The sequence below is a fragment of the Haemaphysalis longicornis genome, unplaced genomic scaffold, assembly GCF_048455015.1.
Source record: "Haemaphysalis longicornis isolate Haplotype H1 unplaced genomic scaffold, Haemaphysalis longicornis Haplotype H1 scaffold_6, whole genome shotgun sequence".
NCBI classification, from domain to species: Eukaryota; Metazoa; Arthropoda; class Arachnida; order Ixodida; family Ixodidae; genus Haemaphysalis; species Haemaphysalis longicornis.
Window position 1 is genome coordinate 31,483,448 of NW_027526407.1, and position 17,185 is coordinate 31,500,632.

General features: G+C 44.2%; 1 protein-coding gene across 1 annotated transcript; it reads left to right on the top strand.

The window, feature by feature from the left end:
* Window positions 1–5,156: 5,156 nt before the first annotated feature.
* On the top strand, window positions 5,157–7,222 carry LOC144142436 (uncharacterized). The gene has a single exon (XM_077673941.1). It carries the CDS (start codon window positions 5,395–5,397, stop codon window positions 6,598–6,600), a length of 1,206 nt encoding a protein of 401 aa, XP_077530067.1. The 5' UTR covers window positions 5,157–5,394; the 3' UTR covers window positions 6,601–7,222.
* The last annotated feature ends 9,963 nt before the right edge of the window (window positions 7,223–17,185 follow it).

The following is a 17,185-nucleotide window of genomic DNA, read 5'->3' on the forward strand; positions in this document are numbered from 1 at the left end:
GGACTTTAGCATCACCAAGGTCCTCCTGGTTGCCTACCCTTCCGGCGCTGGTGATCCTTTCCCGGCGCGTGCTCCTTTAGCGTTCCGATTTACTGCACCACCAATTTTTGTACCTTTTCTGACCCTCACGCATTCCATGAAGCATATAGATCTAAAGCTTTCACCTGAAAAACATCGCGATTTCGGCATAAGTCAAACCCTGACATCGTTAACGAAAGGGTTAGCGCAACAAGACAAGCACACACAGTGAATAAAGGTGGAACAAATAGGTTGGCCTAAGTTTAAAGTTATGTTAACTCGCAAGTAACATTCACTTTCAAAAATCATAAATATATCTGTCATTGTGGAGACACAGACCGCAGTCAATTCGCATGCTGGCTGCCCAAGAAAAAAATTAGCAGTGGCTTAGCTCGGCTATGCCAGAATGTACGTAGGTTCAGCTGGTTATTGTTCAGCTGGTTATTGTTAGCTTTCCTGGTTGTCTATGTTTAGCCTGATTATCATGCCTACTGCTGCTTCAATGACACACACACACGGTATACGCATTATGTGACATATATTTATCAAGCGGCTCAGGCGCAGCATCACCAATCGCCCCAGAGCTAAGCTGGTTCCACAGGCCGGCGCACGCCGGTGTTGCTGCGACGCACGAGCCATCGGTTCCACACCCGGCCACCCCTCACATGATCATCAAGTGGACCGGGCCGCAACGTGCGGAACGTAGGTCGGCGAAGACGCTGAGCGCGTGGGGTGTGCGAGAGCGCGGCCGGGCTAGAGCGGCGGCACGCGCTGTGTTGCCGCCGCTCTAGCCTGGCCGTGGTGAGAGACACCGGGCAGCAAGCAGCGTTCTGTGCGTCGTGTGACGTCACTGCTCCTCGCGCATGCGCAGCACGGCTCTCCAGCAGCCACGCGAAACTGCTAAACCTCAGCCAGTGTAGCTCACGCTACAAAAATCACGCACCGAGCGTTGGAATCGGCGCGGGCTCGTGGGCTCGCGGACACTGGAGGTAGTTGTGAATGATGATGATGAATAAAATTTATTTGAGACCAGGTATAGTTGTGAAAAGCAATTATTTTTACATGGAAGGCTGATCACTTCCCCTTCCCCTCAAGCTCAAATAAAAGGTTTAACCACCACCCGCCCGTCTCGCGAGGACCATGGTTGACCGCGAAGCTTCTCGTGAGGGATTCCTTGGTTGTAGCTTGACTCGAAGACTGCTTGGACATTTCATCGCAGCGCCTTTGACTTTGACCATTTGCCATTTGATTTTACACAAAGAAGCTTCGCGTTCAACTATCGTAGACGGAGGGGTGCACGATTTTAGGGGCGAAGCAACTTAGGACCTCCTTTGTCCGGGGCTTGGCGTCCGTGTACGGCACCCCACGCCAGATAGTTTCGGGCCCTTTCCTCCCCCTCTTCTCCCCCCCTCAAAACCTATTAGCTTAGCTTAGCGCATGCGCGAGGAGCATTGAATTGGATTGGATTGGATTGAAATGGATTGTATTGAATTAAATTGAATTGTATTGCATTGGATTGGAATTCACGCATTGTCCCTGATTTGCATGCGCGAGTGGGCAATGCCACGGGTGATTTACGGTAAGAACGATCCCCAGTGCTTCGCCCACTTGTCGTGATTTACTTTGTGGAGATGCGGGAATTTTTTCGGCCTACTTTTGCACGTGAACCCCTCTCCAAATCCAAACTATTTCGACCGCGTCAGAATGGAGAAATCGGATACACGTCGGCTTCATACCAGGAGGGACCCAAGTTAGATTCTGATCACGGCAAGCGTATTAACTTTTCTTCACTTGGCTCACGATCGTCATAATCGTCTGGAAAAGTTGACTTTCGTGCAGTGAATTTTCGACGCGACATACGCCGTCAGCGAGACATTCTGAGTCCCTCCTCCACTCAATTTGCTTTGACTGAGCGGAGCATTCCACAATGTTAATGCATGGGGAAATAAATTTCAAGGTTCTAGAAGGACTGAGCTCGAGAATACCAGTGATAAGAAAGCTCCGTGACGGCTGCCGGGAAAAGCGATACACAGGGATCAGGTAGCACTCGCCAACGTTTACATAAACGCCTTTGGCACTCCCGTGGGAAACCGCGGCGGCAACCCGATCGACGGCCGCGTGCTGCAACATCCGCGCAAACTATAACGAGAGCTCGATTTTCGTGGTGCTTTCCTCCGTCGTCTTTTGTGCACTCTCAAACACGTACTTTTTTTGCGAACACAAACGTATGGTAAAGAAGTTGTCCAACTCCTTGTTGCGTGAATCTCGTTGCGCTAACAGATCCTTTCCCCTTGCAATGAGAAACATACGCTTGCACATGAATATTTTTTCGCTCGTGAAGTATGTTACCATTCTTGCGCCTAATTTTATTCAATATTTTGTGTACGATTTCATAAGTTATTTTTTTATTCGTGTCGCGTTTTGTAATACAAATCCTTTATAAATGTTTATATATATATATATATATATATATATATATATATATATATATATATATATATATATATATATATATATATATATATATATATATATATATATATATATATATATATATATATATATATATATATATATATATATATATATATATATATATATATATATATATATATATTGGCGGAAGCACCAATACCGTACTGTTCTTTAATTTAAAAAATAGCAACTCGTGTGACGTTAAAAGGTAACGCACAATCCTGCAACACAAATGGAAACTACAACAAAATAATACTAAAAAAGTGTTCACCGAGCGTCACAATTTTTGGTGTGGAATTTCGTGAAGTCCCCATAATTCGTTATTTATTTCATCAAATCAATCCTGAACTCGCTTAAATAATTTAGCGCAAACTACATTCTGGCGGGAAGTTAGGAGACAATTTAAATATTTTGTGGTGGCGCCAAATACAATCCGCATCAAGCACCAAACATGGGCGTCCGGAAGGGGGGGCAAGGGGGGGCAACTGCCCCTCCTTGAAAATTCGAATATTTTTATGCAGTGCAAAAAAGCTGCTCAGCTTGGTTGGCCCATAATTAAAATAACTTTGCCCTGAAGGACGGAAGAGAGGAGAGAACGACATCGACGTTCTCTCCTTTGTTTCGTCCTTTAGCGCAAAGTTTTTGAATTATGTACGTGAACCAACTAGGGCAACAATCCACGCTACTCAAATGAGTAGCTCACTCAGGCCCTGCGTATCCGTATGGAACGCCTTTGAGGACTGCGGTCAACATTGCACTTTAGACACTGACTAACATTGCCGGTCATGTGACGGTAGTGAAACAGGCGAACAATTCTGAAAGGTTTGACGTTTTTTCTGTTTTTTTTTTTCTTCTAAACTCTAGATTTATGCAGTCTTACCGCAAGAACTTCAGTTTTCGGACAAAGTTGCAGCTATATCTAGCAAAAAATCTTCACCGCTACACCTAGCAGGGAGAGTGTAACATCCTCCCGTGCCATCCCATCACCTTGTACACCCTTTCCTTCGAAATTGCGAAATGTCGGCACCACCCAAGCCCCGAAACAAAACCTGTAAATGAGCCCCTCAAAACGCTTGTACGCTTGTACTGCATTGAAAACCAGGGAGGCGACTAGTATCTTTATTGCGTGAGGCATTTCAACAGACTTCATAACACATGTCATCTCGCACTTTGCCCAGAAAAACCCGAGGCGTCTGCAGCTGCTACTCAAGGAAGATAGACGGAGTGCAGTTCTATGTATGTGAATGTATTGTACGTACTGTGTGCTGGTGATCAGTTGGCGTGAGTCGATAACCCTCACGCAGCGAGACTGGCCATTCTTTACAAAGTGACAGTAACTTTTCTTATTTTCTTTATTAACTTTATTTCTTTGTTCGGTAATAAAATCCAATGTATATCCTCCAAGTCTGTTTCTAATTCACTTTTTGTACTTTTTGTAACCACAAATAGCGCCTTTTTGGTGCTATCCAACCGTACCCCCACCCCCTGCCACTAATGGATGCCCCCCCCCCCCCCCCCTTGCAAAAAGTTCTGCGGACGCCCTTGGCACCAAACATTGTGCCAGAATCAACGTCCCCCTCCCCACAAAAAAGAGCTTTTTTCCCTTCTCAAGCGAAAGGGGCTAAATTCTGAAGCTAGTTTTTACTCAGAGTATAGTTACGCAATCGTATTTCCTCAACACCCAGCGCAGAACAAATTTTACAAGCGGAGCGAGTTAAGCAGATCGATTTGTTTTTTGCCCGCCGAGAGTACTACTAGCCGACGCTTTCAGTGGATGCTGACTGCAGCGCCGCCGCTATTTTCTGCGCCTCAAGGTACCCACTCGGACCGCCGTTCGCTCCACTGAGAGGCACTGTGAGCTTGTATCAATTTTCACTTTGCCGACGCCAGATGGCAATAGCTGTCCACAAAATTCAAAATCCAGACGTTTTGTTTTTACTTTGCCGTATTCGGCTGCATTATTCCTGTTCGTTTTGAGAACTGTTACTGCAAGCGACATAGCGTGACCTAGGAGTAGCCAAGACATGAATTAGCTTGTGGTGTGGACGTATTTTCCATGTATTTCCCCCTGCCCATCGCCTCCTGTAAAAATACAGGAGGCGATGCCCTGCCGTACGTGATATTGTCCTCTTCTTCACTTCACACATATATGAGGACCGGTATTATATAGTACATTTTGGCTCATACGAAAAAGTGCTCCATTTGGAAGCAATTTCGCTTTATTTGATCATGAACGCCGGTGCATCAAGGCAGTGTTACAGTACGATGTAGTACGTTCAATGTTTGAACGTTCGTTGTGAAGTTCGTCGAATAAACGGTCATTGGTTAACACATTGTGGGGTATAACCAATGCGATGGTATAACGGTATAACACCTTACAAAAGGAAACAAACGGCTACCCCAGCTATTGTATTCTGAGCACCGTTTGATTTGAGCATGGATGGATTTGAGCTGCCGCCGTGTACTGTTTACTGTTTACAGCTCTCTCTGGTGATTGTGGACGAAAGGTCGCGCTTTGTTTTAAGCTTTCTGGCCTTAAGTTTCCTACCGAGAGTTTCTGAAATAGAGTTTCATAACCTGCAGAAAAGCTCACAAGTTTGCGCAATAATTTGCCAAATGTACACGTTAAGCAAAAGAGTTCTTCGAATCCATTGCCGGTCAAGTCTAATATCAAGCCAATAGGAGCGCAACGTTTCCGCTGGTTTCCGCATATGTCACGGCCTGAAGTGTGTTCCCCGCGTCACCGGTGTCGTTGACTTCTGACGTGTGTTTGGCATTCGCTGCACAAAACAAGGTCGGTAAAAAGTTTCGGGCACAGCGATATCGACCACTAACGTCCGCGGCCACTGCTTTGTCTCCCTGCCGAACGAAGCGAGCGCGAGCTGTGCGTCATTGCGCGTAATGGCCGTAAACATTCATAACGCGCGATACACAGTCACTGGTTTCTCCGCCGAATACGATTGGAGGCCGACCGAATTCGAAGAGCCCGTTGATCCCGCCAAGATCTGCGCGTCCTGCAAAGTGCTCTCAAGAAGCACGGCGTTGCTGGGCTGCTCCCACGCACTGTGCGAGCCTTGCTTCACGATCACTCTTCACAAGGAACAGCGCTGTCCCGTCGAAGACGCCGCCTACACCGAAGGTGAGGTCAAGTGGCTCTCCACCTCCGTAGCTGAGCTCGAGGACATGGGAGTGAAGTGCTGGAACGCATGTCACGGTTGTCCGTACCGAGGAACGTTGCGCGAACTGCCCTCGCATTTCTACTCCAAGTGTACGTACCAGACCGTCACCTGCGACCGCTGCCAGAAGGAAGTGTTGAGGTCTGACATGATGGATCATCAGTACACGTGCACTCCGTGTGAGGTGACTGCCGAAGCCGGTGGGGCTAAAACGACGACTCCGGCTGACAATTCCGGAAGGGTGTCGGGACTCTCCCTTAACGAGATCGTCGACTTCCAGTACAACCTTGAGACCAAGCTCAACTCACTCGTCGAACACATCCACCATAAAGAAGGCGCTGGTGTGACCAAGCCGGAACTGCTCACTGCAGCCATCGGTCTCCTACGTTCCATCGGCCTTTTGTCTCTGGCTACAACATGGCGGCCTCACGGGCTCGCCGTCGTGGTCAGTCGGGTGCGCTATTTTGCCAAACAAGTTCCGGAGTATGCTGAGGAAGTGTACAGTGCGCCGTCAGACGTCTGCGGCTACTCACTTAGGCTGGGTGTCCGCTGCGAACGCAAGCTGGTCTCATCTCCAACCGCTTCGAGTAGCGTCAACAAGGACGGAGAAGACCTCTTGCTAAGGTTCAAGATTCAGCTATGCCCGGGTAGCAAGAACTCGGCTCTCCAGTGGCCCTTTCGCAAGTCCCTCACCCTCTCGATCGTCCACCCGGATGATTCAACCAAGGAAGTTCGCTTCTTCCTCAACACTTCGATGATGTCCAGCGAGGCGGCCTTCCAGATGCCAGGCTGTGAAGACAACCCTCCGTTCAGCATTGGTGGTCCCTTGCATGTGGCGGCTCTTGCAGGCTGTCAGTTCTGGAGCTATGGCACCCTGCAACTGCGGCTCGGCATGACGCTCACTTCTGGAGAACGTGACGCTGGGATTTAGCTTCTCAAAATCAGTTGCTGCTTGTCCCTTACAAATTCTAATTTTTGGTATTTTGTGTTGACATAGTTCCTGAAATGGGCATCAGCAGCACTTTTGTTTCTTGTGCATGTTCATGCATCATGAAGGCCGTCATCTTTTGTGCGCGTCCAATTCATTTGGAGGTTGTGTTTCTACTACTTTTTGATTCCTTTTTTATTCTTGCAGGGACGATTTTGAACAGCTTTGTTTAATCCTGTATCCTTGGCAATTATTTACATCTTTGTGTCAAAATTGCTTCACTCAGTACTGTTTGACAAGACCTGTGTGTCCTACAGGGAGATTAGTTTTATGTTGTCTGACATTCCTGTCTGACATGGCTGTCAGCTCAATTTGCCATAAATGAAAGTCTGTTGACTGGGGATGAGTGTCATTTTCATTCCGTGCGGGCACCACAAATTTTTTTGTGAAGGGATCAGCATTTCTTGTTTGATTTGCATGTCGAGACCACCGTATTTTATCCACATATTTTGGGCATCTGCAAGACTACTGCAAAGGCAGCAGAATTGTAGAGGGATGGGAGTTCCGTGAGTTTGTAATGTAGCTAGTTCTCCCCCCGCACTCTCCGAGACGTCTGTACACATACCTATCTAGACCACAATCTCATAGACCACCCCTGTACAAGTCTATTTCCTTTTTTCTCCACGAGGGTGGGGACGGTGGAGGTTTACTTATTCAAAATAATCTCGACCAAATGTGAACTGGTCTCGTTCATTGTGTTCCTGCAGTTTGAAGGGATGCTAAAAACAGTGCACAACTTTGCTTTGTCTGAAAAACTGACTTGTTGGAATAACAGTCACCTATTTTGAAACAGATTTCAATCAAGCAAGGTAAATGGGTAAAGCAGACAGAAGTGGAAGGGGGGGGGGGGGGGGGGCGCTGTTGTACAAAAGTTTTGTCTAATTGGCACTGTTGGGGGGGGGGGTGCTGGCATGAAAGCAACTGCTAATTTAAATAATGTTTATGATGTTGAGGCTCAACTCCCAGGGCTACTAAACAAGAATAAGATTTCTTCGCAGTGATAACATTATTATTAAATGGCTACAATGCAAAATTGGGAATTAGCGTGCGTTGTATGTGAATTCTACCAGCAGCCAGCAAGTGGTGAGGACGCTATGACCACTCTGAACGGCTCTCATAACAGGGTGAGAGGAGGGAAATGGGGACAGGGATGAACATGGCACTCACTGTTTTATAAAAAGTGCATGCCCCTCTCCAATTCTAGTCAGTTCCAGCATCCAAAGCAAGAAGAAACATATGGTTGGGGTGTTTCACGACATATAGTTATTACATCTGGAAGCACTCAGTGAGGTTTTGCAAGATTTCATGAGTGACTCAAAGCTTTTGGTTTCATCACGGCAACATCAAGCCAGTGAACTGACTGTTAATATTTTACTACTCCCCCACTGCCTCTTTAAACTCTCAGTAAGTGCAATAACATTTTCTGTGAAACAAAATTGCTGTCAGGTATGAGCTGCATAGTTTTGAATACGTAATGCAGTTGTGTGCTGTGTGCTAGTCCCTTTAAGTTGCCTTTCCATATCGTATTTACTTTTTGCTTTCTTTTTTTCAATTTTACGTTTCAGTTGTCCACAGTATTCTCTTATACTGAGTAATCTCAGCATGCTACTAGAACCAGATGCTAGTTATGTGTTGGGAGAAGTTGTTGCTACGAGGTGAGGTATGTATATATGCTAGCTTGGCACCAGTACATCCAGCTGATGTAGTACAGTTACTGTAGGAATTTTGACTACAGATTTGGGAGGTGTCTTAGTCCAACACAGGCACTAGTGGTTTGCTGTGCTCGTACTAGAAATAGTGCAGTGTGTAGGTGTTAAGTTTTGTGTTTCTTTTTATTGCTTTTAGCCTAGCTTGATGAGACTCAACGGTCTGGATTTCATGTATATATTAGCTATTGTCATGACAGGTGGCTGGTGTGTTGCAGGGCACTGAACACAAATATGCAATGAAATTTTATGTAGAATGAATAGTTTGAAATACGTGTAAAAATTAATGTAACAGTTTTGTCATGCATTTATGAGAAGTTGTTTAATAGGTGTGTGTGTGACTTCTAAACAGTCTTAATATAGAGGAACCGAGGAGTGCAATAAGGGTTCCTTCTTACTTTTAGCTCTGTTGCTGTAGAAGTTACGCAGCAAGCCCAGTTAATTCTTTAATTCTCGATAAACGTGCATTATTACTTTTTTTTCAGCGGTTAATTTTGGAGCCTCATACCTTTTGAAGTAGGGATCTAGATGCCTGAAACAACCCTTATTGTCCTCCCTGTTTTCTCTAGATAATAAGGCTGCATAAAAATGATAAGCAACCATTGCACAGTTCAAAATGAAAATGTGCCAGTCCTATGATCCCCCATGAACATACTTTGTGTTAACAGCTGCTGTCATTAACGCAAAACAATTACTGTCAAGTTCTTTTATATGTGGGTACTGTATTTTTACTTCATGTGACCACTTTTCCGGACCCGTGGCTAGTCCTGCTAGTCGGCTATGTCAACAGAAAGGCATGCCACCTTGTGAACATCTTAGTGCACTCACTTTTGCGTATCATAATTGGTGTGGACTGCAATGGTCAGAGCTATATATTCTTCACATTCATAAATTTGGAAGTGGACATGTTCCTAAATATGCATTAGTGCAGATGTCTGTGGTAATCCTCCCAATGTCTGAGATGGGAGAGCATTTCTTGATGGTTATTGTTACACAATATAACATGTCAGCATGATCGTCGGCAGGATTTCGTCTTGAAGGGAGCTAACCCGTTGCATCACAGGGAGAGGAAGCGGGCAGGCGGGTGAGGGAAAGCACTAGTGTGGTTTGGGGGAAGGGGCAAGTTCCCCTTTTGCACCCCCCGGCCAACGCCCATGCACAGCAGAGACTAGTACTAGTGACACTACTTATGCACTAACTTAAAATGTTCTGCTACTCCTGTGTTTTTTGCTTGCCGCCGACAAATTACCTTAAAACATTCCGAGGCTGTTAGTCTGACATTCGTGGGTCAAGTGGACCTGTGCGACCCATTGACCTCGAAACCTCAATCCTGACTGGCTGGCGATTTAAACGCTAAAATGTGGGCAAATCAACCCACTACACTTGGCTATCTGGCCTGAAACTCATGTGAATTATCTGTTGGTAGGATTCATTGACTGAATAAATGTTTATTTGAACAAGCAAGGGAGAGTTGTTATGGGGACTGCCATGTCGAAGGTATCCTTGATCCTGGATACTTTGGCTTATTGGTGGGGGTCCTTGCCCTTATAACTAAGGTGTGCTGGATGTTGGGATCTGGACCTGCCAAGGAAGTCTTCCACTGCTCGCCAGAGGGCTTGGGAATTGGTATGAAGTCTGCTGTTTGCTGCCACACTCACACAATGTGCTATAGTGCACTGAATTGAGGGCAGTTGGTTTAGAGCGATGAATATAAAAAAAGTTTGGTAAAGTGTTAACTGAGTAGTGTTGTGAATTTCCAATATTTCAGGTATGCAACAACTACTTTGAAATTGGCCATAATTTAATTTTCAAACTAGTACTACCTGAACCTTTGCCTTAGTTACTAGTTTTCGGCAAAAACGCATGCACACACACACTCTTAGCTTCTTTACAACAAAGTGTATGAAATACATCAGGAGTAAGAGCTATGTGTTTCTACGCTGGTAGAATAGAGGGACAGCTTGCATGTATTCCACGCACAGAGGTAACAACAGCGCTAGAATCGGAGGGGCCCAGGTACAAAGAAGGAACATCAGCGGCTTGTTTCAGAAATCGTAAGAGCACCAACCCCAACGTGTGACTAGCTAGCAAGTAAACAAGACACGACTGGCAAAGTTTTTGTAAGTTTTGCGATTTCAGGTGGAATGCACTGACAGTTGCGAAGTGAATTATTCCACCTAGCCAAACCTTGCAGGCAATGAGCTGAATCAGTGCATTCAAGAAAATATTTCAATATGGGGCAATTAGCTGCCTCATTTTTGTCTTAAAAGTGCATGTCCAGCTTTTTGCAGAATGGGAGGTTATATTTATATGAAGAAGATGCGATAAAACTGCCCTATGCTGAAATTGATTGCGTTAGCATTGAACAAAGCAGATTGCTTGCTACGGCTGCCAGCCGTGTCATCCATCCGGCAGAACACTTTTCTGACCTTGCATGGACACGCCTGTCTTCTATATTATTGAACTTCTTAGCGAGTCTTTACGACCATTCCTTCAAAGCTAACCGGCAGGCTGCCTGCTCTTAATGGCCAAAATTTTGCATCGTCATCGGTTTACTATGCTCAGTGTGGTGGGCAAAATGAAGCTTGCGTTGTATTGATGGTTTCCCGTGGTGTTGCGCTTAACTCATTTAAACAACCTCACAGGCTACGCTGTTTACATGCACCCCAAACTCTTATTGTGTTCGAATACTGTTTCATTGCGAAATAGTACTGTGTTCTCCGCAATTAGTCACCCCTGCTGATTTTACCTTTTGTTTCATTTGTCGGAGCTTTGACAAACAAAATTGGTACTGCTTGTGCAAATACATATATGTAAAAATCCTTTGGAATAGATAGTATAATTAGTTAATATCAAACTGGGATATTTTGAACTGCAGCATCCATCTTTTTGAAATATTTCTTTATGTATTATACAGTTTGTAGACGTAATCACCGATTGTATCAAAGTATTTTCATTTTATTTTTTTAGTAAATATAATCTGGTTCATTATTACATGTATACCGTATTTACTCGCGTAATGATCGCACTTTTTTTTTTCTCGAAAAATATGATGCAAAGTTACGGGTGCGATCATTACGCGAGGTAAATTTTTTGGGAAAAAGTTTCAGCGCAGAAAATGCAAGTTGCAGGTCAGAATGTTTACGATAAGTCTCATGAGCATAATAAACATACCAAATAAAAACATAACTCCACTGACCACCGAATGACCACCGAATGATGCAAAATGCAGTGTTTTCATTACGGAACGCGCCGAAATTACGGAATTACAGAACGCGGCGGAACGAGTTTCCTGTGAGGGGAGAACAGGTCGACCAATAAGTGGCTGCTGCTGTCACAGCGTGGGACATAGACACTGCTGCCGACGCAGCAAGCTGAGCGCGTTTTTTTATGTTATGTGAGTACATTAAGTGCATTTAGTGGGAGTTTCTTCCGCACCAATAATGAACTCATGCACGCTTGCCGATATCGCTAATATCATCAAGTCCGCGGCAATAACGTAGCCATGTCCGCTTTGAAAGAGGAGGAATTACTAACGTAAGCAGGACCATCGTCGTCTAGACTTGGCACACAACGACATATGGCTGACGCAAGTTCAGGGTGCGATCATTGGTCGGGAAATAAAAAAAAGTCATATTTTGACGACGAACTTCAGGGGTGCGATCATTACGCGAGTACGAACATTATGCGAGTAAATACGGTATTCTATTACATAACTGAATTATTATCGTATTGTAAAAACACTGTCAGGCACGGCAACGGGGACACAGCCTGCAGTATGATGTTAAAGTGCTATTTCATTCCACCTTTAAAAAAAAAATGTAGCGAGTCATACAAAGATGGTACAATTAAACGCGGATACACCCCGATTTTTTGACATAGTTCTGTTCAGCCAGACCAAAGCTTCCTTCTTGGGCCTTGAGTAGCGAGCAAATCAGAAGCGGAGTTCTCACTTGCGTCCGTTCCGAAAATGTCCAATTTGCGTTCTTTTCAAGCATTGTATAGTTGCGCTTGCGAGGCGTCTGACCAAGTGTGCACCAACCGAACCCCCCCCCCCCCCCTTCCCCCTTCCCCTTCCTTGTGCTACGCCACATCCGGTCGTCTTCTTTCAGCCAGTCAGGGCTCACTCAAAGCGGACTCAATTCAACGAACATAAAATGGACAAAACTGAAAATTCCGCCCCACAACGTAAACTCATTTACACCCTTAAGGGGAATTTTCACTATCTATAAGAATTGCACCCTTAAACCTTATAACAAAAGCACAAGAAACCTCACTTTTCAAGGGTGTTATAAACGACAATACACCCTGCAAAATGGTGTTTTATTGTTTTAAAGACAAACTTTCTATGCCCACACTGATGGCTTGTGATGTCGCGCCGAAACGCACTGCAGGAAAACCAGCCGTACACAAAAAAGTTTACAAAAGGATGGTAATTATACGCGAAGGCATCAAGCGCCTGAAGAAAAAAATGCTTCCTGGGGTCGAAATCATCGCTGGGTCTTTCGAGTTATGAATCCGACGTCCATCCGATCGCGCCATTTCGACACGCCATTTTGACAGTTTTGCTAGGGGTGTAAGGGAGCTAAACTTACTCCCTTTAAAAAACGTTGCGTTATTGTGTTATTGCTAAGGTGTTATAAACAGCGAAAATTCCGTTTAAGTAGTCTTTTTACAGTACCGTGCTGACTTTTGTGTCGGGAGAAGAGAGAACCCAACGTTCGGGGACTCTCGGACCGCCTCTTAGAACGAATTCTCTATGGCGCAGCCTTTGTGCCCGATATTCTACGCATCCATCTTCCTCGGGGCATTGTGAACTCTTGCCTTAGGCAACGCGTGTGACGATTCCCACCGTACGGGAGGGCGCTCAGCGCAGCGACAAGATCGCCTGCGTCGGTTCTTTGAACCCGGTGGACTTGCTCGTGAACCTCCAGGGAGTCGGACATATAGATGTCAATCGACAAGACAGACCAACAGACAAACAAAGCTTTTGTTAATGAGCTTTCACACCTAAACTCAGCGCACACACGTTAAACCGTTCTTGCCTCGAGCGTCCAGACATCGGCATTCACGCAATTTTCTTCCTAACAAAGCCCGCACAAATCCATCTAAATACTCTTTCCACGTACAATTCAGAGTGGTAAGCATTACCGAGCTCGCTGTTTTCGGCTCGAATTGTAGCCCAATTTTTCAGCAAAGATATTTGCTGCCCTAGAATCATAAGCATGTATGCGTCAAAGGTTTGCCCACTGATTGCATTCTGCCATTCACGCTAAAGCACTGAAAGATTCAGGGCTTTTTTTTTTTTGTTAGGACGTTTGGATATTTGGTTGATCCTTGTTGTTTCTCTTGGTGTGGTAACACATAGTGAGGTCTTTTTTGTATGTAACATTTTTTGGCGTAGAATTAGTTTCTATTGTATGAAGGCTCTTGTTTCTCTTGATGTGTAAACATTTAGTGTGGTCTTCTGTAACTTTTTAGCGTAGAATGAATTCCCATTGTGTAACGGTTGTTTAAATAACGTCACTCGCCGTTACTTTGTGTAACCACATCATGGTAACTGATATGTATTCATCACTAAAATGTCGCTAATGTGCATTCAAGAGCAAACGTTTACGCACCACGAAAGCAGCAATTTTGGGTCATTTCTCGGCAGCATGGCAGCTCGGGGTGCTATGTGCGGTATTTTTCATCACTTCAGTAACTATATGACATCTCGCATGCACACGGCAGTTTGTCGGGCTGCTACCAGAAGAGAAATAACCGAAAATTGCCATTTTCCTGGTCCGTAAATTTTTGCTCGTGGCTTTACCTCTCCCATCTGCCCTCCTGCTTGGTCCTCACAGGACTGCAGTATGTACTAAACAAAATAAAACAAGAATAAATAATTTTAATTAAATTTAATTTTGAATCTAAGTTAAATATGATTTTGACAACCTTCCCTCTACCATTCGGAACGTGTTAACACAATATTGCATGCGCACCCGAATATGATGCAGTTGGCTTTACACAAAAAATTATTGTTCCAGTGTTTTGCATTTTTGTGGTTGTTGGTTTTGTTGTTTTATTGCCTTTTTTGCTGCCAGGCCTTGCCATGGCTTCTTCTCCCGCTGCTACAGCCATTGTGCATGACAGGAAATAAACTTCAGCTTCGAGTAGCTGTGCATGGTCTCAAAAACACAGCTACGCCAAGTCAACTTTAATACCCAGGCCCTAAACTTAATCTCGGCATTGTTATTAGATCTAAACAACAAAATCATTGTGAACAACTACCGCGGATCAAACAAATAGGCAACTGGCTCAAGTTGGAAGTTGGGCTGGAGTAGCGTCACCAAATAAAGGCTTATTTAGTGACGCTAGGCTGGAGTTGCCCTTCTAGGCGCCATTTTCGTTCGCATTACTGATTGCGAGCTGTGCTTGTTTTCTGGCTATTTGCTGCGTGAATTGCCTCCATTGCCTTCAAATGGTCTTTGTCTTTGCGGAGAATACTTTCCAATATCACATTATTATCGCGGCGCATATAACCGCAAAACTATCTCTGAATTGTTATTTTGTCGGTATTCTCATATCCGGCGTAGATCTTATCCTCGGTCGAATCAGCAGAAGAGCTAGTGCACGTGGGTTGCATCATCAGTAACAATTCCATGTATGTGTGTACAGTCATATGCTATATGGTACGGTACATAGCTCAGTGTTTGTTCGCAACTTGCAGGTGTATTACTCGATGTTTGTACGTAATTCAGGCTTTGAACATAATCGCCTCGCTCCTTTGTTTCCGGGTTCCTATGTTATTAGTTTTATATTGGAAATGTGGCCTTAATTGAGTGCACTTTTTATTAAATCATCTGATTTTTTAGTTGCTTTAATATTACTTGTAGTGGGCAGGTCAGTAAAATGCGTCAAGCACTCGTCAGATATGCATGCACCTGGCGATCGACTGAATTGTGCCCCAGCAAATAAATATAGCAGTAGCGGACAAACTGTGCGGTGTGTGCACACGCACAGATGTGATACGACAACTCCTTTGTGGGGTTCTTACTGTTCCAGTTTTACAATGATTTAAATTTAAGGAGGCGGTGTAAAAATCTGGCGCCGTTTTGAAAGTTGCAAGCCGTGGAGAAATCTAGATGAAAAAGCATTAAAGGGACACTGAAGACAAGCAATAAATTGGTTTCAAACAAATTTTTGACCTTCCCATATCAATTTTAGCTGTGATTCGATGCCGAAAAGTGCTGGGAAATTACTAATGAAACAACCTTTTTTTTCCTAATTTCCGTCGCAGCGTTTCCATGACGTAAACGGCGGCTGCTGCAGCCGCTGTTTGCGTCCCGATAAACCAGGAAGCAAGCAAGGCAGCGGTGAGGTAGAGTTTTATAGAAGCAACCGAATACAACTCTACCACGTACTATGCAGTTTCGGATGTTTCGGTCAAATCAGTCGTGCTTCCCCGAACTCTTGCGTCCTTTGCTGGAGATAGATAGATAGATAGATAGATAGATAGATAGATAGATAGATAGATAGATATATAGATAGATAGATAGAGAGAGAGAGAGGGAGAGAGAGAGAGAGAGAGAGAGAGAGAGAGAGAGAGAGAGAGAGAGAGAGAGAGAGAGAGAGAGAGAGAGAGAGAGAGAGAGAGTTCAATGATGCAGAGAAAGCTAGCTGGTTTGCTACTCGGTTCGGGAAGGATGAAGGGTGAAGAAGAATAACGCCGAAACCACATATAAAAGTTTTTTTGGGAAACCTAACGAAAGCAGAGCAAAACGTTCTAGCCAAAGTAAAATTAAGAGCACAACTTTTAAATCGATCTTGAGAATGACTGACAAGAAATCAGGGAAGGGATATATATGAAAAGATTAGAGGGGAAAGCCAAACGTTTCCATTACGACACCATGCAAAGTGATTAACAATTTGAAGATCTTTGAAACTTAGCAAACTATTTTAAACCGATTCGGAAGGTTGGCTCTATTGTCAGTGGAACTGCCAAAATGTTTCTTGACTGTATGGTTTCAGTGGCGGCGGTAAATGATAGCTCGCTGTTACTAGGCCCTGCTGTATTTGATAGCGTGTGCCACCAACGTACAAATATTCGCGTGTTGCAGCTGCCAGTGTACTCATGCGGACTACTACTTTCGGGAAGTAACTATAGGAATAACACTAAAGGTTGTAGTCGGTAGTAACAACAATATGGAGAGTTGTGCTCGTGCTATGCTATTCTTACTCTATTTTCCGTCTATCTACGCTGTGCCACATCAAAATTAATAGTATATTAGTTTCGTGAACGACTTGAGACTAGTAAAAGCGCAGTTTCGTGTGAAAAAGATAGAAAGTATATTTATGACTCGTGTTAAAGCCTCTTTTATGATATAATAAATTATTTATAGTATAACAGATTGGTGTATTGCCGAATACTATAGGGCAATTTGTGGCATGCGATTGTACAGGACCATGAAAAAAGCTGCATTAATTTCCCCATCTTGCGAAAGTTGACCGATTCCCAATTCATTACCCTGCGATCTATCTCACCTTCTGATGGTAATGCTCTTCCCCGTTTGTGATGAAGGTTATTAGTAGAAATACGTTTCTCGCCTGTACATGTTGAAATCGACTACAGAAATAGATGTTATAGAATCATAGACGCATAATTATGTATTTACATGGCCTTAGATGTCCACGGTCAGCGATAAACTGCGGCGCATAATATGGTTTCAGACCCACTCCATGTTCAATTAGTAATTTTCGGGGTATGTTAATGTCGTCAGAAGAAATCAAAGCAAATAGTTTGAAAGTCTCAACACATTTCTAAAGGGCACGATGATATT